The sequence below is a fragment of the Macrobrachium rosenbergii genome, chromosome 6, assembly GCF_040412425.1.
Source record: "Macrobrachium rosenbergii isolate ZJJX-2024 chromosome 6, ASM4041242v1, whole genome shotgun sequence".
NCBI classification, from domain to species: Eukaryota; Metazoa; Arthropoda; class Malacostraca; order Decapoda; family Palaemonidae; genus Macrobrachium; species Macrobrachium rosenbergii.
Window position 1 is genome coordinate 26270745 of NC_089746.1, and position 25903 is coordinate 26296647.

A 25903-nucleotide genomic window follows, 5' to 3' on the forward strand; every position below is an offset into this window, starting at 1 on the left:
AACACTCTTTCAAGTATGGGCTTGGACCTGCCGTGGATTCATATTGATTCCCAGATCACAGTTGCCGGTTACCTCAACGTACCGACTCACCTTGAAATATTTATTTCTGAAAAGATTCTCGTCCCCTTTCTTGTATTTAACCTTCCTTTACACCAAAATGCCGATCGAACAGTATTGAAAAACGTGTTCCCCTAATACAGAAAAGGAGAGAATATTAATCCTCAACTGGCGCCTTTATTCACGTGCGTAGGTGCCACGTTTACATCGGTGCGAGCCGCTCCTGGAGGATTCTTGGGTCGGGTGTGTCATACGGATACCATACAAAACACAACATAATTCATGACATGTCGGCACATAAAAGAGTTTATGTCACATAAAATAGCAAACATCCGGCATAAAATAATTAACTTTTCAGCGAGTCTAGAATTCTTGAAAGCCGTGGAACCAAACATGTTTATAAAATAAATTAAAACTGAAGTGAAATCAAAATGCCTTCGATAACAAAAGAGATCTCATGGGTCAGATATGTAGAGATGCAGTTGCAACAGGCGGCGAGACACCAAAGGAGAGATGAACGTTGCAGACCAATGACAAAAGCAATGATATAGGGAACGGGGAGACAAATTTCCCAAGAATGCAAAATCTTTTTTCCAAAACATATATTGATATACAGATATATATGTGTGTGTATATATCTGTAGGAAAATACAGAAATCCGTAAAAGAACGTTTCATACTAGCTTTTGTACCATTTACTTGATTCGTTCTTTGCTAAAAAGCTCTGGTGGCGAAAGAAGGAAATCTTGGAAACAATTTATTTCCAAAGTTTTCCTTAGGCAAGGGGTGCAAGTAGCGCGTCTTTTCTACCACATATGATAAAAAATCTTTGAAAACAATACATTCGTCTGCCTGAAAGGTTGGCTAATGCAAATGCCGATTTGTATATAACGGAGGGACACAAAGAAAACGAAAATTCGAATCAATATTTTCCTTGCACCTCTCGGTTAATTGGCCAATGGCGTGAGCGCAAGTGTGAGGGCACCAAGAAAAGATAATAAGAAATTAAAGATGACACCAAGAAAAGATAATAAGAAATTAAAGATAACATAAATAGTGTAAACACAGCTAAGCATTTTATATAATTCTAAAGGTCATAATAAACCAAATAATTTTGACAATGGTAAACCTATCGACTCCACCAAGAGAAAGATTTGAATTAACCCAATTAATTTTTAAGTCATGACCATCGCTACCACTATCAACAAAAATAACTAACAACAACAACAATCCACAGAAAAATAAACTAACATAGTTAAGAAAAACGTTCACATCTAAACCATTCGCTTCATTTCTATACTTTTCTTGCTTTCATAAAAGCAAAAGCAACCTGCGACAGTCGTTGGCACAACTGCTGAGAGGAGTTATCGTCTATGGCAAGCATTCCCTGATATACATCCCTACTCGACCCGTTGCGCAGAAGGCTGACTGGGTGTCAAGCGAGCAAAGACAAGGGTATGTACAGCTGGTCACACGCGAATTGAATTTTTGGATATTAAGAAGAGGAATTAAGAATTTCAAAAGGTGAACGTGTACAAAGCCGCAACATCCCCTTGAAATCATTACGACTTGCCTCCTGGCAGTCACTGCTTGAGGAAGAAAAAAAGTTAAGTATACCTTAGTTTTACCAGACCACTGAGCTGATTAACAGCTCTCCTAGGGCTGGCCCGAAGGATTAGACTTATCTTACGTGGCTAAGAACCAACTGGTTTCTTAGCAACGGGACCTACAGCTTATTGTGGAATCCGAACAGAAAGCTTGGTTTGAACCCTCTGTACCCTCGAAATGTTTAGAGGTCTAATCTACATGATACAATCAACTGAGACAACGCACGGCAAGACGTTTATGCCTTTAATGACCTCTAAGCAGTTCATTAATTACGGATATCGAATACCATTAACTGTGTATTAGGGACCCCGGTAGAAGCAAGACTCATGGGACCGAAACGTGCTAAGGAAAACAGTAATGAATAGTAATAACTTGAAGGAAGAAACTATCTTGCTGCAGAGAGAGAGAGAGAGAGAGAGAGAGAGAGAGAGAGAGAGAGAGAATCACATGCAATTTCTTGCGCATCTGAACATTAGGGAAGGTAAAGTTCAATTTGACAGGGGGTGGGGTGGGGGAACACTTGGGTGTTAAATCTCCTTTGGGAATTATTTGTTGAAAATTATGTTGAAAATGGTTTCCATAATTCACCATGAAATGATTACATGGAGTATTAACTCATAATCCGAAAACAAAACCGTAAACAGGAGCAGGCGACACATCGCGCTTCAACCAGTATTTCAACACAACGACATCTAAATATGAACACGGCCTATAACTACATCCATCAAGCTACCATGGCAACGAATTGGTTAGTCTGGTTAGGGGCGAAAGTTTAGAATATTACGGCGAAATAAGCGTAGGCGAACTTGAAACGCGCCACCCGCCTTCCACCCCACGACGTACTCACTATTCAGAAATGATTGTAATCTAAATCATTCATCATCCGAAATTTACTAGATGACATACACCAGGGTAACCTCACAAAATTCGAGGTTTCTTTGTCGTTACCTTCCTTTATAATGTTGAGGAGAAATTCTTTAAATGGAGTTATGAGAATTTTCCAATGGAAGAAAATGCAAACCCATACGCAATGTCTTGGCCAGAATGTTTTGCTGCCTTCCATTGCCCCATAAATCACAATCCCTGAATCGACGACAAATGAAAGCACCTGCAGTTAGTCCATAGAGCAAATACGACAAAGGGCTATCAATAAATATATCAGTCACGTTCAATTTATTTCGGAGGGCATACAGAATATAATTTAACACGTCTCTGAATAGGATTAGCAATATGATAGGGTGATCCTTACACATCCCTTCTCATCCAAGGGTCGAATCGGTCACTAAAGGGACGGGAACATTCTAATTTTCTCTTAAATTTTGAGTTAAAACTCATGTTAAAATTCAAGTCAAGGGCGTTGTAATATACCAAAATTGTAGTCATTAAGAGAGAGAGAGAGAGAGAGAGAGAGAGAGAGAGAGAGAGAGAGAGAGAGAGAGAGAGAGAGAGAGAGAGAGCGCATTTAAGCAGGCTTAATATAAATCCGTCGCAGCCATCTCCTGATGATCCTGCTTTATTGCGTCCTTGGTGACAAATCTCTCTATAGACGTGGCATCAATACCCCTTCGCTTTTTCTCGTACAAACGATAATCGAAACTGCAGGAGGAACCCGTGATCACCAACCGGGTATTTTGTCACTTTATTTCGTTGTTAAAGCAGAATAATTGTGGAGGATTTACTAAAACAAGATTTTGGTGTATAAATCATTACCTACTGTATATGCAAACCTGTCATTAGTAACAATCTTATTTCGAAGAGCTCATAGTGGTAACACGTGTCACAATAATAGTTGCTTCAGAAAATGTTCGGTGTTCACGAAATTCTTAAAAATCATTCGTTTCTCCTTACAAATACTCTATTCTAACTATTTTTTTATTTCATCATCATGGAGAGTAAAGTACTAATTTACCTTACATTCAGAATTAACCACACTGTTTTCATTTCGAGTCTTTCCTTAATGTGCTCGCTAGTTTCCTTTGAAGGTTGGCACGTTTTGTATCTTTAAAGAAAGCTGCAAACGCATGTTAAAAATAATCCACTTTCACCCCTCATTGCCCGTGTGTCGTTTTCAGACTTCGTCCCGAATGCCGGAATCGTCTTCAAGAAATCGCCAGAGAAATTTCTTACATAAGTCATATTCCCTAATACCAAAGTCCGCAAACTTGAGAGGATGGTGCAATTCCTCACTCAAAAAGTGAAGCCATTTTCCTCTGGGGAATGGAAAAATATCCATAACCTCCATAAAGGAGAGAATCGACCATTCTTGCTCCTTCCCCCCAAAAATCCAACCGCATTTCCACAGTGAAATAGGATCCACAACTACCACCATCCCCACTTGTCTCCTCGAACAGCAGACCTTTGTGTCCGACAGACAGAAAATTTGTCACGGCACAGAAGGCCTTGGCAAGTAGCCGATTGCAACTGGAAATGTTAATTACGTTCCACAAAGAAACGTCGATGTCCTGATACTGAGAAATGTCTCCTGGCAGTGAATGGTCTGCTTCCCTCCCCATTTTACAAGGTTTCCAATCTCACCGGCATCAATTCCAATAAACATTCCGCTAATTTGTTCACCCATGGTTCATGGAGGCGACAAAGGGGAGTAATGCAAAACTAGTCATATATCAGGAAGCGAGGGAAAGAAAAGTTAACGGTCAATACGTGTTGAAAGGAGTATGAAACAATGAGAGAGAGAGAGAGAGAGAGAGAGAGAGAGAGAGAGAGAGAGAGAGAGAGAGAGAATATTTCGATCAAATACTGTTATTTATAAGTTATATGCCACAATTTTATAAGAAATATCTTTGTAAGAAATATCTTTTCTATTTCCATAAAGAAATGTGGTTACGATGTGAAGTATGTCAACAAATGCCGAGCTCTAGATAAAAGACTTCAGTATAAACACAAAACAAGAATAATCTATTTTTAATTCCTGAACCGATACCCGCGAAACAAACTTGAGTTTCTCCCTTTCACGCATAAAGAACCCCTACTTCCTTTCCATAAAATTCATCCGGAGGACATAAACTCTTACATCATAGAACAACTTCAGACGGAGCTGACCAACCCTCTAACCAAGTGTCTGGGGGAGGTGGGTGTGTCTGCGAAGCAAGAAGGGATAATCAATCATAGTGGCGACTTAATAACTCGCCCAGGTGACTCACAGTCATATCATGATGACGTCATGTAGTATCAAGTGAATTTGGTATTGCAAAATTTCTTCACTACTTAGAAATGCACCTGAGGATATAATACTAAGATAAAAATTTCGATCAAGTATTTGAGAAAATGCAGAATGATCAATATCACCATCGTAACATTCTGTGCAACAGTTTCCAGAAACCACTGCAATATGCAAGAACTTGTGGCGCTGTATATCCATTTTATTGGAGACTGCTAGAAGAGTGTATTTGCAACTAACAGTCACTGCTACTCTTCACTTTTTTTTTTCTACGCGGTCCTAATCCCAAGTTCTGAAATTAAATATTTCCATGTGAGCCATGGAAGTGTCAAAACGAAAAGGATGCGAACCTTTCAAAAGAAATTCTAAAATTAAGAGAAAAAAAAAAAAAAAAAAAAATGAAGTACGACTCTCATCTACTACAAACACAAGAAATATGAATAATAATTTGGAAACCTTCGTTGATGTATTTAACAGGAAGACAGGCCAGCCTGGTAAAATATTAAATAAAGATGGTATGCACAAGGATTATCGCCAACTCCCGTTGCTGACTGAAATCCCTGAAACTCTTATAAATTCCATTTGAAAACAAATCTTGGAGTCTGTCCAACGTCACATTTCCCAGCCGTTGATAATTGTAATGCTACTACGATCATTTTCTTAGCACCAATAATTCATTTATTTTTTTGTATAAAGTTGAAATTAATTTCTTGATCACGACACTGAAATAACATTTGACTCAAAAAATTCCAATAAAAGATAGCATTAGAGAGTTAAAGCTCACTATAAAAACCTTTTTGTTAATGAAAAGTGCAACAAATACGATTACGTACGGTATCTAAATCAGTCTTACCCAAAACATAACTCAGAGGGCTCACGCTATATTAACTATCATTTTACCATAAAAACAAAGAAAATTACGAGAATGATTAAACCAGTAACTTAAGACTATGGGAAATACTCTATTTTTAAAAACTGGAAAAAATTAAATTAACCTTGTTTGTTTGTTCCTTGGATCAGGTTAAAATGATCTAAATAATTAAGACACATCTTCGAATAGTCATTTTAATATGCATGAAGGCATGAAGGAAGTCGATAGAGAAACTAGAACTGTGAACAGGTCACAAACCCTTTATCCTAACATCGAACAAATAAAACAAACATTTCACTGGATAAGTAGAGTTCAACTCCAAAGATGTATTCCTGGTTTTAAAAAATGGAGAGAGCAAAACTGCTGCCACAAAATGCACACTGCTAAATATTTACCCGAAACTGATATACATTTGCTTTCAAATGAAAGAGAACAAGTTATTTAAATTGTGCGCACGAACAAAAGATAGAGAAACTAAATAATAATAATAATAATGTAATAAGCAATAATAACTAAATAATATAATAATAATAATGTAATAAGCAACGCTCTAAGTTAAAAAAAAATATAATTTACTGACAGGGAGGTAGAGGGCTCCCTCCCTCTCCCCCCAAAAAATCACATCCGCGGATAGCAATAAAAGTATTCGAATACGTTAAACTTTCTTTCCACTAAACTTGCAAATGACGAAAGAATGAATCAACTGCCGAGTTCAGAAATCAACATGAGAAGAGCGATTCCATGGGTTAGATTAATCCGGCCTCACGCAAGCACGGGCCTTTACCCAAAGGTGGCGTGTAGGGACGGCTGAAGTGTTAAATGGGATATGAGGCCTGGTGTGAACCTCTAGATTCGAACCAACCAGCAGAAAACACAGGAAATTCAAGACAAAAGTATAAAAGGCTCATGGCGGAAAGTTACGGGAAAAACTCATGAACAGATAATAACTATTAGCAATGGGGATACTGTGTTATCAGAAAGTATCAAGACGTTAAGAAAATATACCTTCAGAGGAAAACGAAGCAGTAGAAAACCTCTGAGAACGAAAAATTCCCAAGACTTACAAGTTCGGCTCAAGCGGTGTTACAACACCGCGACAATCAATAAGGCACATCTCTCACAACTTCTTCAGGATAAGAGTTACGCGTCTGAGAGCATTACATAAAGCTCTCCACGGCAACCGGGAAGACGACTGCTGCTTCAAACTGAAATTAAAACTTGTATGCAAGCAAATGATTTCTTGCGATCCACACCATTAACAACAACACTAGCTGAATGAGGGAGACTATAAAAAACCTATTATAAGGTACTTAACCACGAAATTATGCAAATAATGTCTGAAAAAATATATCTGTTTAAATCTGGGCATGCGTATTACCTACATGCGTTAGCACTCGAAATTAATTTTCTGCAAGGGACGTCGAACCTCGAAATAAAATTCAGGGATAAAAACGAATAACTGATCAAAAGTTAACTTCAAACTTAATTTCACATTCACTGCGTTGATGACTTACTGCGTTTTTGTTTTACCACCAAATGAAATATACTTCTAAATTAAATTAAATATACATCTTAACCTCAAAGAAAACGCACTCTTGGAACTTTCGTCTACAATTAACTTGAAATCATCAAAGAATGTCTCCAATTCCTGTAATAATCATTTACCCTATTTCATACTGGAATGCACGCCAGAAACAGTCAGTGTATCTGAGCAAAAGTTAAAATGATCCCAAACAAAAGAACACGAGGTAATTCATAGATCCCAGGTATTAACATTCAATCACAAAATGGGATACATAACACCATCTAGAACACTTATACGCCTTGTAGCTAGAAGAAGAAATCTGTTGTTTTTTTCACTATTTCTGATGAAAAGTGCGTGTAGTTAATACTGGTAGGTGACCACCTTCCAAGAAACTAAGGAGAAAGATATTCTTGAGGACCGCGACATAAAGCTCATTGATAAAACTGCATGTAGTAAAATCCTTGAACTTCAGCACAAAAAAAAAAAAAAACTTTGAACTTGAGAAGTCTGCCAAATGTAAGTAGGGAGCAAAACACCTTCGAGAATGAAAAGCTCTCCAATAAGAAAGGTATCAAGGGTTCATTTGGGAAATGTGTAGAAATGCAACCATAAACGAAATCTCATCTAAGGATTCCTAAAAAAGAGACAATTAATAATATATACAGTACTGTCTTCATATGTTTTTATATCATAGTTATGAAAACGTTATAATAGCCATTTCCTAAATGACGATAGAGTACTAAGCAAAATAATGAAACTTTTGAAGGTATGATTTGTATAAAAAAGAGAGATGGGTAGTTAGTGAATAAGATTCTGAATTTAATTTCGTTATTCAAAAGTACTACGCTTCCTTGAAGCGATGCGTTCATTTTTGTGGCGACTCAACTACTGGCTTTTTCTAGTGATTGACAAGAGACCAAGAGTTCCAAATATTCCACCCAGACTTAATTATGTCTCTGATAATAAAAAAATTATATATAGCAAGGAGCAAATAGGGGGTTTTATTTTACCAATACAGCAGCTCAGCGCTAAATTATTTCCTCAACGCTACAGACCAATTTGTTTTCAAGAAGTGTTGTCTGTTGCATTCCTCCTTTCAAAACCCTAAATATCTTACGGGAATCTATCTAACATTTGAAGCCAAAAGACTCGAAGGGGCTTAACTCGAAAAGAGCGAAAAGAGCCGGGGAAAAACGATTCGATGATGTTTATCGCGTTAAATGCAACGCCGTATGGAACGTTTTAACCTTACCACTCCAAACTGACTTCAGGATAGGTTACATAGGTACAGATGCAGCACGGGGAATCCCCGGTAGGTGTAAGAAAGGGAACTGAGAGACAAAGAGACTACTGAATGAATTTAAACGGAGAAAATGGGCTCAAACCATCGTCTAAATTATTATTACCGGAACACGGGGAATACAACGATCACAGAATAACATGTGACTTAACTTATATTGTACATATACTAATGCATAGCTCAGCCGCATAGCCTAAGTATGACAGATCGATAAAATGTGGGTTAAAGGTCACAGGTAAAACCATATTTAACCGCGTATGGAAAATGTTGGCCCATACAAACAGTACAAAAATACCATGCTCGTATGTATGAACACATCACAACTTCATATCTGATTGAATAGCGTATTTGAAGTCTTCACACACATCACAATAAGGAAGCATGATGATATAGGAATTTGAGAGAGAGAGAGAGAGAGAGAGAGAGAGAGAGAGAGAGAGAGAGAGAGAGAGAGAGAGAGAGAGAGAGAGAGAGAGAGAGAGAGAGATTGATTCCAACGGTAAGGCAGCCACTTCGGATATAGGTCATGATTTGTCGCCTTACAAACTGAAACTAGTCACTGCATTTTGGGCCCACGTATGTATGTATGTATGTATGTATGTATGAATGCACGCGCGTCAGTTCACAGCCTATAAAACATGCTTAACAAATGCATTATAACTTTAAAAATTTTCACCAGCTTCATCCCAGAAGTTAACTAGTAGGTAGCGCAATAACTAGAAAGCGAGGAAGTGCCTTTCAAGCGCACTAAATGGAGAGCCAGAGAAGGGAAATATGGCCAGTCACATCAACAGAAGCAGAGAAGATCATAAACGACAACCTCTACCATCACAAGGAAAGCCTCCTCCGGTTCATGATAAATCCATGGCGCATTTGTTTGTTTCATGGAGGGCAAAGCGAGAGCACGAGGTCACAACACGTTAAAGATGACAGACTTCCTCAGAAATCAACATCAAAGCCAACGCTTGGCCAAGTTGGGCAGGACTTCCAAAAGAGCAGCTTTCGACTCATTTGATAAAGAGGACCCCACACGTTACCAAAAATGATTTATTCATTGACACAACAATAAAAGCAATGCCTGCTTTATATAAAATAGGAAGAGTACCAGAATAACGGCATTGCATCCCTTGGTAAATCATCCCGTGTTTTTGGATGGATATTCTTAACGAATAGTACCAACAAACACTTAAACATTAACACATCCACGGGAAAAACTTCTGGTACTCATGAACTATCCTGTTCAGTAAAACTTTTGGGGTGTTCTGAAAACTATGTCCTTACTGTTATGCACTCACAAAGCATTTATTCAGTTTAATATTATACGGTTATTAAGAACTACAGTGAAAAACAAACCCTACAAAATATGCAAATAAATCAGTGTTTTTAAGTGACATTGGAAATTTCTGGAGAACAATATTATAAACGTCAAAATCACCAATTGTAACATTTCAGAAATCGGAAACATACTATCAATATAAACAGTTTAAAATCCTTTGGACCTTTACAGACGCAGCTACAAATTTTAATTTACCCCAAAAGTATTCCTACTCCATCGCATAATTGCCTTCACTTTTTCGCGGAAAACGTTAAGTTTCGTCAATCTTCATAATCCGCCGACTTTTGGTTTAATTACGAAGACACCAAATCCTACCGAAATGGCAAGATCACAGCTCCACTCAGTCACGAGAGATGAAATTAATGTCAGCAACATGTCGAGTTATTGTCTGATTAACTTCACGTTGTTTCGCCATCTGATTTTTCTCTTTAGAACTCTCCAACGACACGTTGAAATAATTTCCCTGAAAAGGCCGCAAGCGCAAATTTAACAATTTTCCCAAAGGCAACCAGGCAGCAGAAGCAGCGGCAGTCAGGAGAGTAAATTATGCATGACATCTAAGGCTTTCGACGCAGCACTCAGACCATTTCCCTCTGCAAAGCAGATTAAAGCTTTCCATAAAAAATGAATGGATACACATTAGCCATAATGGATTCGGTGAAAAAGTCGGCAGTACAAACTACAAGAAGAATGACATTTGGGCGCTTTTCTATGCATATCTAAGTGACTTTCGGTGCTTCACTCTGTTAAGTAGAAAAAATCTTTACAGGAAGTATACGAGTCTCGATTCCACGTATCGATGTGAACAACAGCGATTCAGGTCGTCTCCGGTCGTCATTAAATCGATTTTCATTGAGCACAAGAATTAACAGCCTATGAATCATTCGTTTTTACCACCTTGATATTTCCATTTTCAATCACCTGAATTTATTTACATAAATCTTACCTATATTATATTTATATACAAAATGGCAAAAGACGCGTGCGATTTATTGCACGCCCAAACAATTTCATAAAACATTCCGGCTAGAAATTAACGAGAAAACCCAGAATCAACTGATAGAGAAGCAGGTGTGATATTTCCCGCAAACTTGACTCAGGTCTAAACTGCTTATTAAAAAAAAAACATGATTTACATACCGTCCACATAATTTAAGTAGGATTAGTAAATAATGCAGTATGATATACGAGCTCGGAAAAAACTGGTGAATTGTTTCAGCAACATAACAGGCGCTATTTGTTAAATGTTTTTGTGAGCGATATAAAAGCCGTCACAAGTAACCTCTATTTTGAATGAAATTTTCTAACAATAATAGTGTATATGTCTTGTCATGGCGACACTAAACTGCGTGCATGTATCTTTCATCTCTAGTGGAGAACTAAACCTCCATTTGTATCCATTCCATTACCTTAATTACATTTATCATGTTCACACCATAAACACTTCTTACAATAACAATTTGTGAAAAAAACTGCGCTGTCAGTTTTGTCACAAAAAACTTTCAGCCAACTAATCTGAAGGCGAATGTTATGAATAGTCACTTGACTAAATGACCACTCATTACCGTTTAAGTCCTGGTGGATAATAAGATGACTTGATATAGCACGAAAAGAGGTGACTGAGTCCTTAACGATGTTTTAATTAAACCAAGCAATGCTGCACAAACCAACTTTCTCTCGAAAGGTTTAAGCAAACATGTGGAAGTACGAGAATTCATCCTTTTGCCTAAAAATAATTTGAAGAATTGACCCAAACCTCTATTATGCTGTCGTTTTTTTTTTTAACTTTAAATGATGCCCAGCATTAAAACAAATAAGGGACTTTCAATGACGATCATTCGCCATAAATTAACATGACGCACGAGTTATTTCCATTAAAAAACTAGGTCAAATTCACATGAAAACACTAGAAACCCATCGCCAACGTGTCTCTTTAGTAACCGCAGGAATAGTCGGGTTTTCCCTGACAGACGACGCCAACCCTTCGGCGGTGTTCTTCAATTGCGTCAGACATCACCGAAGTACAAAACAAATAACCTGAAAAGTTAGTCATGATGGTGCCTGTTTTCTGAGACTTGAGTAATTGTTAGGCAATTCAATAACCAACCTGATCAACCTTCTAGTTAATGTCTATGAAGGTGCAACGTTTAAAAGCACACCTCAAAACAAGAGGTCTGTTGTAAAATATCCAATTATTCTAACACCAAACACTGATAACCATGCAATTCAACCTTTGTATATGGTTACGAAAACGAAGTCACTCCAAGTAATACGAACTTGGCTTCAAATGCTTTAAAAGCACACAAAAGCAAGCAAGCAAGCAAGCACTGATGCATTCACGGGTAACCAAACTTAACAAGAACAATAAACTCTTTTCACAACATGCATTCCTTAAAACCGTTAGTGACATTCTTGAAAAAAAAAAAATCACTTACATCTTGGCAAATCTGCAACAAAACATGTTAGGGACAATCTCTCACGATGTCAGCGTGTTCACACAGTTCAAAGAACAAGACGGGGAAGGGATGTCCACGTCAAAGCACAATCTGGTTGCCAGCAAAACACAAGGGGCAACATTACTGCATTCTATTGCAGTATATAAATAACGCTAAAGAGCAGGATACATTTCAAAGCAGAAACAAGAAGACAATGGCTTTCCCAGACAAAAGCACAAGAAACGTTTTGCTCATTGCGACAAGCATCCTGTAGTGTCAAGGTCTTATCAGAACAAACAACCATTTCTTGCCACTTTTTTTGCCATTATGTCAACTTGGCAGCATTCTGCTTTCAGTCAAACGGGATTTGGGAGGAGTACTAGCCATAGACACACCACACCAAGTTTGAACTCAATCAAATGCAGTCTTGGTCTCCCTCTCCCTTCACTCACGTGGGGTTAGCTAGGTACAAATGACGTGGTAAAGTATGGACGCGTGTTAGTGAAACGCACGCACGCACACGCAACAGTTGATGGGAGTACGAAAGAAACGGAGAGAGCAACAGGAAAGGGGTGACACCATCGGGAGGGGGAAAGGGGGCTCGAAATGCAACAAACTCGCTTCTTTCCTCCCCTCGTATCTCTCCCTCGTTCTTTCTCTCCCAACACATGCTTGACCAACTCACCCTCTGGTCGCTTCATCTCTACCCCCTTCCTCTTCGGCTGGACGAACCACAGCTAGTTTGCTTTCATCGCAACTAAATATATCTTCCTCGTCACCATCTTCATCGTCATCCCCTTCATCTTCGTCTTCATCATCTTCTTTCTGGGTAGTCTTGTAATCGTCATCCAAGTAATCATCCTCGTCGTAATGCCGATGTTCGGAAGAAGTGGTTGAAGGGGAGAGAGAGGACAACTCCAATTCGTTTTCTATGCCGCTGCTACCTCCCCAGGTACCACGAAAGCAAACACTCAGAGATAGAAACATGGGAAGTGCAAGTGGTGGTAGTAACCAAGAAAAGAGCATTTAAACAATTCAGTGATCTACTGTAAAAGTGACACTAAAGATGAGCCACTAGTGCACAGGAAATAAAAAGTGAAAATTTTTGCACATTTAAGAGCTACACAACTACAAACAGATGCTATTCTATTTAATAGTAGTTAAGAAAATACTGTTTTAATACACACCCACCCATCGTAAAATGCACAAAGATATCAACAAAATGCGTGCAAAACACAAAGACAAGAAATTAATAACTCAACGTATGCTTTCATCTAAACATTTCATGCATATTTCCATAGCCATGTTTAAGAAATGACGACTGGAAGATGCTGAAGAGCTAATGAACATCCAACAGCAAGCAAAAATCAATAGAAACAAGATACGGGTCATAATGAAACCGGTAAACGTTAACTCATGATTACTTGACAATGAGCACTTTATTTGCAACAAAACAGATTAGAATGCTCTTGAACTCTTCTGATGCCAAGGTTATAAAACACCCAGAAAAATAGTTCAACCTATCTACCACGCTCCATCGCAAAGCATTTATTTGGAGAAATTGGGAGTATTTAGTAAGGTCAAAGAAACTGAGGGTACAGGAAACAAACAAAATTATGAAAATGCCACCAAGCTGCCGCAGCCTTACAAGTTCATTATACTTAATATGAATTCGTTATTGGGCCTCAGCTCTGTTCCTTGATAAGGTTTCTGATGGTCATCTAAACTTCCTGTCACATCATGCAAATTTGCCTTCCTCAACTCCTTTGGTTTAGAAACGATTATATTCCATGGAAACAGAATGAATAAACAAACAAACTAACACATCAACAAAGAACTTATTCAACATCCACGCTGAAATACACCCATCCTCCCACACCAAATTTACCTTTTTAAAGCAGGAAGCACCACATGGCTAAAACTACGTTGAACACAGGAAATTTTTTATCGTTTACTGTCATATGATACGATATTACTTATATAGATGCTCATCATAGTTCCCAGTTATTGATGTAAAACACAAAATGACCTAGACCGATGAGATGGTAGATATCGCCAAGTGAGACATGAAAACCACCCTGTTCCCAAATCCCAATCATGCGAGCGTGGATGAGTCATGAGTGCGTCAGGTCCCCGCCCCCTCCCCCAAAAACCACCAGACCACCTACAAAGGACAGGGGTAGGAGGGATATGAGGGGAGAGAAGGGGAGGACCAACACCCAAATCAATATTTGGGGCCCGTTTTCTCTGATTCAAAGAGACACCTGCCATAAAAGAAAATGGAATTTTTCAATCGACATCGAAAACTATCGTGAGTGTTTACACAGGTAACGTGGACGGGTTGGGTCAATTTTCTGCTTTTGTCATTTAGCTAAGCAAACTGGGACCATACTCTTGTGACTTGATTGCAATCGGTATTTTTCTTTAATTTCAGTGTTTCTGAACTAGTCCTTTCAGGAGTCATGTTGGTTTACTTCATGAAATGGGTATTTTCATTAAAAAGGAAATGGCAATACGCCTATGTTTGATGGCTTTGTACCCTTTACAATAAACTTCAATTTAATTTGTAGCGATAAAATTTACCTGCGTCCGACAGACAATGGGTGGTTTTACATGCAATACTAACGATAGAAGTACGATAATACGTGACGAGCGTTTGAATGTCAAAATATAAACTAAAACATTTTTATTAAGGAAACACCTAAAAGAAAAAAAAAAGCAATCACAACCTACACTACAAGGGCTTCTCTGCAGAAACTGACAGAATTACATTAAAAGGTAATTAAGAGAACCGCGTAATACCATTCTTATAATAATCTCATTATGGCCTACACGATCATTAAAATCCTTTCAGAAATAATAGGACCCTTTTCTATTCTGGAAAGTCATTACAGAAGGATCAAGTGATTTCTAACCGAGAGCAGTCTGCTCAAATACCGACAGAAATATTTTCTCATTATATAGTTAGTCTATATCCCCCAAAGTCTTTGGGCAACATCAAATATTCACACACACGTAAATGAAAACTATTTACGGACACCTACAAAAGGGAGTAAAATGTTGAGTATTTAAGCATGTACTTTCAAGTATAAAAGACTTTCATTTTCGGAGACATGCATACATTCTCAAACGACTAACAGTAACAAACTGATAAAACCATCCCCGTTGGGCACGGTCGACTGCAATAATTATTCAAACAGAAAATAACAGGCAAAAACTACAAAAGGCTAAAGAAAATCACCGCAACCATTCCATAAACTTACACAAAACACAAAATAAGAGATGTCACCAAACGAAAAAACCGAGCAAAAACGTTCTCGTCCTCGACACAGAAATATCATGTCAATGTAAAGGCAGAACAAGCAAGCACAGCGATGTCTTCCACTCACATACAGTGAAGTGTGGATAGCTTTCAATACCATGCTGACTGGTAAGTACATAAATCTAACCTTGCACAGCACAAGCCCCAAACAGTAATGCCAGGACAGACTAAAACAAATTATACGCAAGAAGGTGATTGAAAGGAATTTTTGACGTCCTTTTCTTAGGCTGATCGAAAATTTGCAACTTGAACACTGAATTTTACAAGGTTACCATTAGCAAACATGCATAAGCACGCACAGATCGACACACGCAATCATAACTGCAAATTTCATACAGCAACGCAAGCAACGGCATCCAAAACATCATGTTCTGTACTTACCTATCGTCGTGGATGAAATGCTGAACTTTATTCATACTTTCATGCACTTGACGCATGCCCTCCTTGAAGCGCTGGTTCAGCCGGTGGGCATAGAGCGATGCCCCACCTTCACTCAAGTACCCGTCCAAATCAGACGAGTTACCGGACTTGTAACCAACATTTCGCAAGACGTCTCCATCTGACATGTAGCCTTTGTAAAATAAGAAAAATGAGAAAATCAGAGAATGACACACCCTGATTAACTGTTATATGATTGGAACGAAAGACTCATTTCACTAGCTATGACTTGTGGGACAGACCTGTTTTCATGGAATAAGGTACTATTCTGAATTAACAAAATTATACATCGCTATTATACCGGAGAAATGACTGCATATACAGACAATTCAACCTTATCTTCAGGAAGTGGAACATGTTGCTGTCGTTTATGAAGTATACCATATCACCTTTCCGCCGTAAGGAATGTCTATACACTGAATTGTCCAGTTGTTGGCAATAAATCGATATCCCACCTAGTTGGCGCTAAACAACACCTGACGAACCTTACGTGATTCCTTACAAAAAACAGTCAGACCTTAACATTATAACAAACTTTATCTAACTTTTGAATGGAAAACCAGATATTGAGAAAAACCTGCACAGTTCCTGACTGTAGGGAAAACAATACTTTAAATCTTTTTCACGTTATGAAACCAACACTTCAAATGGTGAATATCGCCTAATTTATGGTTTACGCCCCATGTTCAAACAGCATTAAGGGCAACAAGATTCTGCGTAAATCTTGAAAAATAACAAAGCTCATTACTCACTATTTGGAAAACACTTTTACTAACCGTAAGCAAGGGCGAAGAGTCGTTCCGCTTGAATTCTAAACATTCTAATGCCAGATTTCGTTGACAAAGTTTGTCGGTTGACTTATCTGATGTCTTGTTTCTATTCGATAACTGAATATTCTGAATATTTGCATACAATATCTTGACAAGAATTAAACATGTCACGAACTTTCGCATTATGGATATTAGTTATAAAATTTGAAACCTAAAGTACTGAAAAGGACCACTATATTCATAAGAAAAATTCTTGTTAGTTATAGCTAAAACCAAACACCATTCAAATTAGTCTCAGGCTTACCATTTGTGAGTTCAACACTTTCCAAATCACTGTAGTCTGCGTCAATGATCTGGTTTGTTCCTGGAGGACGCTTAAGGTGAGGTCCAAGTCGCATGCCTTTTTGAGGCACTGTGTTTGCACTGTCTTGCAAAGCTGTAAGAAAACCGATGCAAAAACATTATATTGGTTGACCAAACCTAGGAATTGGCAACATATAATCGAAAACGACGTTACTTTGTTTCAAATAAAAAAAAAAATGATTTCAGTAAGTTTACTGTGTACAAAAGCTACACGCGCTTTCTGACACATATTTAAATCATCAGAAGCTTCCTTAACACCAGAAGTTGCAGAAGGGAAAGCTTTGAATACGAAGCTTAGATATTAATTCAACACTAACGGAAAATAAACCAGATTTTACCTAATCGTGACACATGAACAGACGGAGGTACAGTGCGTGCTTGATGTAAGCCTAAACCCCTGATGTAGCCGTACTGAGACGCTCTGACTAAGGGTTGCATAGGCTTGATATTCAAAATAACTTCGTCTCCTTCTTCACCATCGTGTTTTTCGTCGACCTGTACGGATTGAAAGATTTACAGAAAATGTCAATTACCAATGAATGATTAATTTCATTGCGTAATAACACCGGTTCTTTTTTCATCCACAATTTATGCAAGCAACGTACACAAATATTTACCTTTCTAATTTGAGCTTTGAAATCGGAGACACTGTCATCCTCAGAACTTGTAGGCTTGTAAATAACAGAAGAGTTTCCGGAAGAATTACTATTGCTGTGGCCACTATTACTTTGGGAAGACTCACTGATATTTGATCCAGATTCAGAAGGAGTGACTAACTCCTTCTCTCGAGTATTGGGCATGGGACTTACTAAAGCCACGGTGATACCTGTGGCGGAATCCTCCCTACGACCCAATTGTTTCTGGCGGGGCAGGGAACCCTTGGGATCCCGAGAAGTGTCTTGAGCAGGATGTCCATCCGATCCAACAGGAGTGACGGCAGCTCTAGGAGTGCCACTGGCTCCAGTCATGACCACCTTCTGCTGTGTTCCCGAGGAACCGTGTCTGACCATCTTGTTATTGTAGTCTTTGGTCTGATTGGGGCTATTGACGTTAGGAGAAGGGGCGTTTGGGATACTGGCCGCTGTACGCTCAGGCGGCATCACCTTTGTCTGTCCTTTTACATGAGCCGTTGGCTTGGGTATGCCAGTACCAGGCGTCCCTGGAGGCAACGGGCTTCCTGGTGTAGTAGCCGTGACATGTTCGTTATTCATTTGCATGTTATTATTATTATTATTCAACGGCTGATGGTCTGAGGGTGGTATCTGAGCATGCTGCTGAAGCTGTTGCTGCTGCAGTTGTGGGTGGTGATTTTTATGGGCGTTCTCCTTTGGAGGCAGCGCCGGTGGAATCTGAGAGTCCCCATAATCGGGTCCAGGCACACATGTGGCCGATGCCACCCTTGCCTCTTTGCTTTCCTCCTGGTGAATGGGCGGTGCCAATTCTTGGCGCGAACGATTCCCTCCATCCAGCTCCAGGGTCAGCTTCTCACTCTTCTTGTTACCCGATGAACGCTCGTCCCTTCCACCACCACCACCACCACCAACCCCAATCCCTCCTCCCCACTTCCTCCTCGCTCCCTGTTCTCACCCCGTTCAGCCCTTGGATCACGGTGAGCTTTGTGACCACCACGCGGTGACGCCCTTGAACTTTCCCGGTCTTCCCGCTCCTTATCCTTTCTGGAAGACTTAGGCGACTCTTTGCCTTCCTTTCCACCGGATTTCGAAAACTTCGATCTGGAAATAGAATCAACAACAAAATTAATACGGTGCGTGGGAAAGGCAAACAGATGTTTGAATTACATCAGACCAAGTGATATTACGAAAAACCCAAGAAATACTATGCCAGCAGAATGTTTTTCCACTGGAAAACACAACTATGTCGTGTGCAAAGCACAGCAGAAAAGCCGATTCATACAACAAAGCTTGCTGAGTTTTGGAAGTGCAGCCTTCTAAGTTATTTGTAGCGCCTGGCAGCTGTAAGTTCAGAAAGAGAGAGAGAGAGAGAGAGAGAGAGAGAGAGAGAGAGAGAGAGAGAGAGAGAGAGAGAGAGAGAGAGAGGAATACATTCCAGGAGAGAAAGTAGTGGTGACTGCAAATATGATTAATGAAATATATACCTTTTATTATTTTTGAGTCAAAATGAACTCATATGATTTTCGTTTCATTAATGGAACAGTAATATACCAAATTCAATCTACAATTTAGTTCCACGTGGCAGAAAGATGTCATCCAATTGACTGCTTGGGACGTAAAAGATATAAAAATCAGGTAAAACATACACCTATTAATACGTCCTTTTATTAATATACATATTTTTTTATAATTTGCAAATAAGCAATGTTAAAATACGTTCTACTAGAAAAGAAAATAAAGAACTGACTAGCTTCATGCTTCTTACGAAAGACAGGTTCGTTTATATGAAATGAGGAAAGAATAGAAAACTACAGAATCAACTTTGAAGCTAAAAAAAGGAAGAAAAAAATAGTTCTATTAGAAGACACCATCATCAGGAAAAGAGAAAGACCGTAAGGTTGAAACATTCAATAGTAAAATCCATCACAGCAGAGAGAACATGAACAGGGTATTCACTGAGGATATCATTCTTGGAAAGTTAGAAGCAAAGCAACACAAAGACAAACGATCTACAGTTTTCTAGAAAATCACACCAACTAGAGGGAGAACATGCTAAAAACACCGATAAACAAATTAAAGAAATATCCGCACAGGTATAAGGACAAGCAGCACTGTATTACACGCAAGACAAAAGACCCAGAGGAAGAGCAGAAGACAAGAAGACGAATGCCTCCAGAGGGCCAGCAGCATTCCTGGCTCACTGTACCTGATGCCTCTCAACCCCTGAGGTTTTGACTGTGCGGGTGCTGGCTGCGGGTGCTGATCGGCGTGGCTCGTTGGCTCGCTACTACTGCTGCTTGTGCTCACAGGGAGGCTGTGCAACGTAATGGGTCACCAGTGTTAGTATCACAGACACAACACCACCGACTCAACAAACATGATACGAAAAAATGGGGGGAGGGGATACAAAAACAACGATAGGTAACTATACATGAAAAACTCGGCAGTGACAAACGGGCAGACAACATTAGTACTTTTATGTCCACGTGTTATTTTATACTTTCACTATGATTTTATAAACCTATCATACATCTTGGCTTTACTTGCAGGAACCGATTAAAGCGAACACAAAACTTAAATGGCAAAGCGAAATGTCACTACTTAGTTGTACAATAAGATAAACAGGAAGGAAACAGTTCACAAAAAGAATCATTAATGCAATAAAAATAGTCGAATGAAAGCTCTGGTTGCATCAAGAGTGCAGCTCATGTGTTGGCATAGGAACGGTATCCTTGCTAATTCTGCATTGTCTACAGATGGCGTTTTTACACCGGGTACAGCAGCGCCGGATAGTACTTTCAATGCATCACATTTTCCAAATCTTGAATAAGAGATTTAATAAACTAAAAAAAAAAACATTTAAAAAGGCAAACCATACAACACTAAACAATTACATACTACAATTTGCGTAATAAGTGCTTCTCTCTCTCACAGTCTTACGGCACATATGGTGGTAAGAAGGCATATGGCGTAAAACCAAATGAATACTTGAATAATTCATCAGCGTTAAATAAAATAAGTGTGGCCTAATGTGCGCAAAATCTTATTCATGACTGCATACTCTTGCAAATAAAACTATATGAATACATTTCCGAGCTTCAGGCCACTATCATAATTGAAGTCACTTGGGTGAGAAACAGTTAAACACTGATGCTTGGACGAAAACTTCATAAACACAGAAGAGTAATTAAATAATTTTTGTTTGCCAAATTTATAAATAATCTAACCTCAATGGACGTAACATCTGCATTTAATGGCAGAACCAAGAATCATATGGAATTACTAAATACAAACCATTTAAAGAAAGGGTAACCACACTGGCAACCATTCAAAAACCTACTGTTATGATTAATGTGCAGTTCATTCATAACATACCAGCTGAAATGCCCTTTTGACTTCTTGTATTGATCGTTGTAAGAACGTTTGTTTACATTTCACTCATTTCATGTTGAAAAAACAAGCGAAAGCTTCTGCTGTTTAAGTTGTTACCGTTACATAAATACTTATCTTTCGGCATTTAGTTTTCATACTTCACATACCTGATTGGCTGAAACCCCTCAGACTTCTGTGCTTCACATTACGTGGCCTTCAGTTTCCTAACACCACCCCTTAAACTCAAGGTGCGTAACCGCTGGCAATCATAAAGCTGTCCCTTTCCCAGAGGAAATGACATTCAGGTAACATCTGCTCGTGATCAGCGATGATGACCACACAGCATTCTTAACACAGTCACCGCAAGAAAGATTGCACAAACACAGGAAGTAAGGTACCTGACTTCTCTAAAAACAAACAATACCGCTCTCTTTCTCTCTCTCATACACACAAGACAGGTACAAACGGAAAGGTGCTCATAATATATATAATGGGGGAACATCAAGTGACGACCAACACATGTGCACATGCTAAAACCACTAATGCATATACATTAAGCCACTTAAAATTTCCAATTAATGTAAGCCACTTAAAATTCCAAATTAATCTAAGCCACTTGAAATTCCAAATTAATCTAACACATCTCCCTCGGACCTAATTCAGCAATATACGGAATCAAATTTTATTCGGTGGTATTTCTACAGCAATTCCATCTATCTACCATCTAGTTTTTAGCAACTGCCTTCCATCGAATTATAGAAACTTGAAATTCGCCAATAATTTTATAAGCAGTGATTTAAAAGAACCGTTAGAAATTGACATTATATTAATGCAATATTGTGGCATGGCATAAATTCAAGGATAATTCACCTATATTTTGTCAAATGTGGTTAACTTCTTTCCAGAGTTGACATATATTCGGGAATATTCAATCATTCGTAAGATACGCTGCGGTGAAAATAATAATGCTACAATCTTAAACCAGTAATTACTCATACACTGAAACCATTATGTGTATGTATAATGCTCTCTTTATTTCTCGGACACCTATAGCCTCCGACCTTTGTTTAAGCAATCGTATTTCCCAACATTAACACTTATGGTGAAAAATAAAAACACTGCCGTACGGATAACATATATAACTACATATTTGTTCTTCCTTAGAATATGAATGTCAATATTAATACTGAAAGTACTGTCAACGAGACCAAGACGTACCCTTTAATTTCATTACATGTGGTTCAGTTACTGCCTACTCCATCATCAACTATGAATGAACAAGAACGGTGCTTTGCAATTTGGCTATGATCATCATCATTCGGTTAACATAAAGCACATCGAGACGGCAACATTAATAGGAAGCACGTTGTCGGGAGTTTAGGGGAACATGGGGAGCACAGCAGCAAAAGAAATACGAAATCGAAAGAAAAAGGGAAAAGACTCATTTAAGAATCAGGTTACCTTTGATGTGGCGGGAGTGGAGGCGGCTTAGCGTCCGAGCAGAGGCTCGTTGAAGAATCAGATCGCTCCGACTTGGCGCTGCTGAAACCACTGCTGCTGCTCGTCCTTTTGCTCACTCCGCTGCTGCCTGCGGACGGACGGACATAGACACCTTGAAACTCATCCAGGAATTATATAATTTAGATACACCTACTGAGAGATAAAACACCAACGATTACAGAAAGAATTGTACATACTGCAATATGTCTGAAAAATGTTTCCTATTTTCACGATAGTGTTTATTACGAAGCAAAGGCCTTAAAGGTATACAGCTGTTATCCACGACTTATTTTTTAGAAACAAGAAAAACGTTAAGAAAAGCATGACTTACAAATATTCACCTCAAAACAAAATAAATCAATAAATAAACAAGGATTTTAAAAGTTTCCTTAAGTTCATGGGAATTTAATATCTTACTCCAAGGTTCTCAAATGTAAACATTTCATTACAAAATCCTTTGCAATAATATCAAAGCAAAGATTAAAATTGCATGGCAACAATAACGGCAAAGAAATTCAATGAATAAATAAGCCTCAGAAGTCGAGTCATGTACTGTGACATTTTCCTGATTTCATTGCATAATTATTAGTGCAATTAAATGAATAAAATATATTCACCAACAATATTATCCCAACGGTACATTATTATCCCAACCCGGTGGTTCAATTCACAAAAAAATTAATCACGGATATATGAAAACATAAATAGAAAATCTCTCAATTCTTAATTTAGCGATGAAAATCCGAAATTTAAATTTGCATATCTTGAAATGGCTGTGGACTAAACAACACATTAAGTGCTTAAGATAACCTACTTTGTATTTCTTAACGAAAACTGTATTTCAAGACTTCGCACGGCTAAGTAATATTCACGAACCGTTCTAAACTTCGTCTTGCATCCACGTGATGTCTAGTAAAGTGGGTATTTGAAATCAATATGATTTACCTCAACGATCACTCGTTTCACAAAATTACACGACGTATCACAGGCGACGACGCGATTAAAGTAACTGAAGTCCGACACCGGGCGATAACTTTTAATAACTTGGTGAACGTACTCCAAAGAACTGAGCGCTCACACGTGTTGAGAGTAAACACACCTGCACATCACTCACAGGTGTGATAAATCCTGGGTTCCAGCAAAATCTCCAACTGGCTGAAGGGTTCCAAATATCGATCAGTTGCCTATCAGTTGCCTGGTCTTACTAGGATAAATACCAATGTCTGTGCTGCATTCTTATCATCGTATGCAACAAAAGAGGCAAGCAAATTAACTTCTGGGTGTACGTATACATATCCTAGACAAATACACCATGTACAGAAAATGATTTGGCATCACGCTAAGCGTAAATGTACGAGAGAGAGAGAGAGAGAGAGAGAGAGAGAGAGAGAGAGAGAGAGAGAGAGAGAGAGAGAGAGAGAGAGAGAGAGAGAGAGAGCTCACAGACATAATATACACACACACACATATATATATATATATATATATATATATATATATATATATATATATATATATATATATATATATATATATATATATAACTCAGTGAGCACTTCTGAATGATTTTATTTGTCCACTAGGAGGTAAATTGATAAATTCCCTTTCTCTCGACCTAAATTTTAAATCTCAGTCCTCCTCGTAACTATGTCTCACAAAAAATATATCAAAACCTGAACTGTCGCAAACCCATCGTTCAAGTTTTCGAAATATTTCCGAAAGCAATTGCTACGTAAATAGGGCAGAGAGCAAGGGCAGTATAAAAAGAACTTTGTGGCACGTGGCACGGGGAATGAGCTGTGGCTGTTCCTTGTTCATGTGACATAAAAGAAAGTGATAAAAAAAATGAAGGCTGTAATAACACACAATTACATGTTACGATCTTCTTGGATGACAGCTCGATATACTGTATTATTCTGTAGAAAAACACGCGTTTATTTTACGTTTTCTTTGCTTGTTAGGCATTTATTTTTGCTTAGTCTAAACTTTCAGCTTGAAACTGAATTTTCTTTTGGTAAATTATTTTAATAAAGTAGCCAACAATTGGGCTGAGGCAGAAACGCATATATAACGGGTTGTGTATAGATAACAAGGGTGTTTCTTAAAATGATCAGAAATGCATAATACAAAGGAATAATTACAATCCCCAACTGCAAACCTATGTTCTGAGGATCTTTGAATAACGGTACACATTTCGTCACCTTCGTATACTTGATTGGTAATTCAAGAATATGTGACATGAAATGTTACGAGAAGTTATATCTGAATATTTGACATTAAAATAAAATGGAGGTTAATCCCAATTCCTTAGAAAATACGACGTTTTGTCGTGATGGGAATTAGTAACATTATGCTGGTATAACATTACAATGCTGAAATCAACATGTCTTCGTGAATCAGTTATAAATACATATAGATAGATAGTTACTGTTTGTGTGTGTGTGTGTGTGTTTTAGCAGATTTGGAAAACAAACAGGCTGATTTTACATTCACATGTAAGATTATACATAAGTCTAGTACCATCTGTATAGCTATACGAACATGAATCATGGCATGGCAACAATTTTGTCGATTTGAAAATAAAGTTTTATATTATGAAGAGTATTTAGTCAGATTGTGGGATAGTGTGTGAAATGATACCATAAGGGAACCTGCGGAAGGTCCATATGTAAAGGGGACAATACTAAAAGGGAGAGGGACAAGGCTTTGACGTGTCCTTCGCACAACCCTTGAATGGGTAGTATGCTACAATGTAAGGTGGGTTCCTGTGGCCACAAGTAGTATTATAAGACTCAGGCCTTGAATAATCATTATGAGAAAGGAGTCTGGAGATGAAAAGGGAATCTGAAAATGAGTGCAGATTTGTTGAAGACAAAACGCAGGAAAGACATAAGTAACGACAGCATTTCACAGAAACCCCTGGGCGTTATGCGACGTTGAAGGCGATTAAGGTTGAAAACAACACCAGCACCGGGAAAATAAATAAAGAAAAAATAAGTGAAAGCAAAGATTAAAAAAACTGTGAAATGCAGATGAAATAGCCTGTAACTTTGCTGTTACAAATAGCATTTTCTGTACAACTGCTTGGGAAGACTAAACCTTAAGCAAGAGAAGTAAATCCACAGGGGGAATTAAAACATCGGCCACTAACTCTTCCGATGTAGTCGCTGTGGCACTGCATAAAAAAGAAACTGACA

At 38.4% G+C, this 25903-nt stretch overlaps 1 protein-coding gene across 1 annotated transcript in view; it reads right to left on the reverse strand.

Moving 5' to 3' along the window:
- Positions 1-25903, reverse strand: part of LOC136839374 (protein sickie-like) — a 245394-nt gene that overhangs the window by 45073 nt on the left and 174418 nt on the right. The window contains exons 4-11 of the mRNA XM_067105291.1: positions 22668-22794; positions 20041-20148; positions 18768-18935; positions 17820-18699; positions 17541-17697; positions 17144-17275; positions 16013-16202; positions 12995-13249 (exon numbers count right to left, since the gene is read on the reverse strand). Of these exons, the coding sequence (XP_066961392.1) occupies positions 12995-13249; positions 16013-16202; positions 17144-17275; positions 17541-17697; positions 17820-18699; positions 18768-18935; positions 20041-20148; positions 22668-22794 (2017 nt within the window). The remainder of the gene's footprint in view (positions 1-12994; positions 13250-16012; positions 16203-17143; positions 17276-17540; positions 17698-17819; positions 18700-18767; positions 18936-20040; positions 20149-22667; positions 22795-25903) is intronic.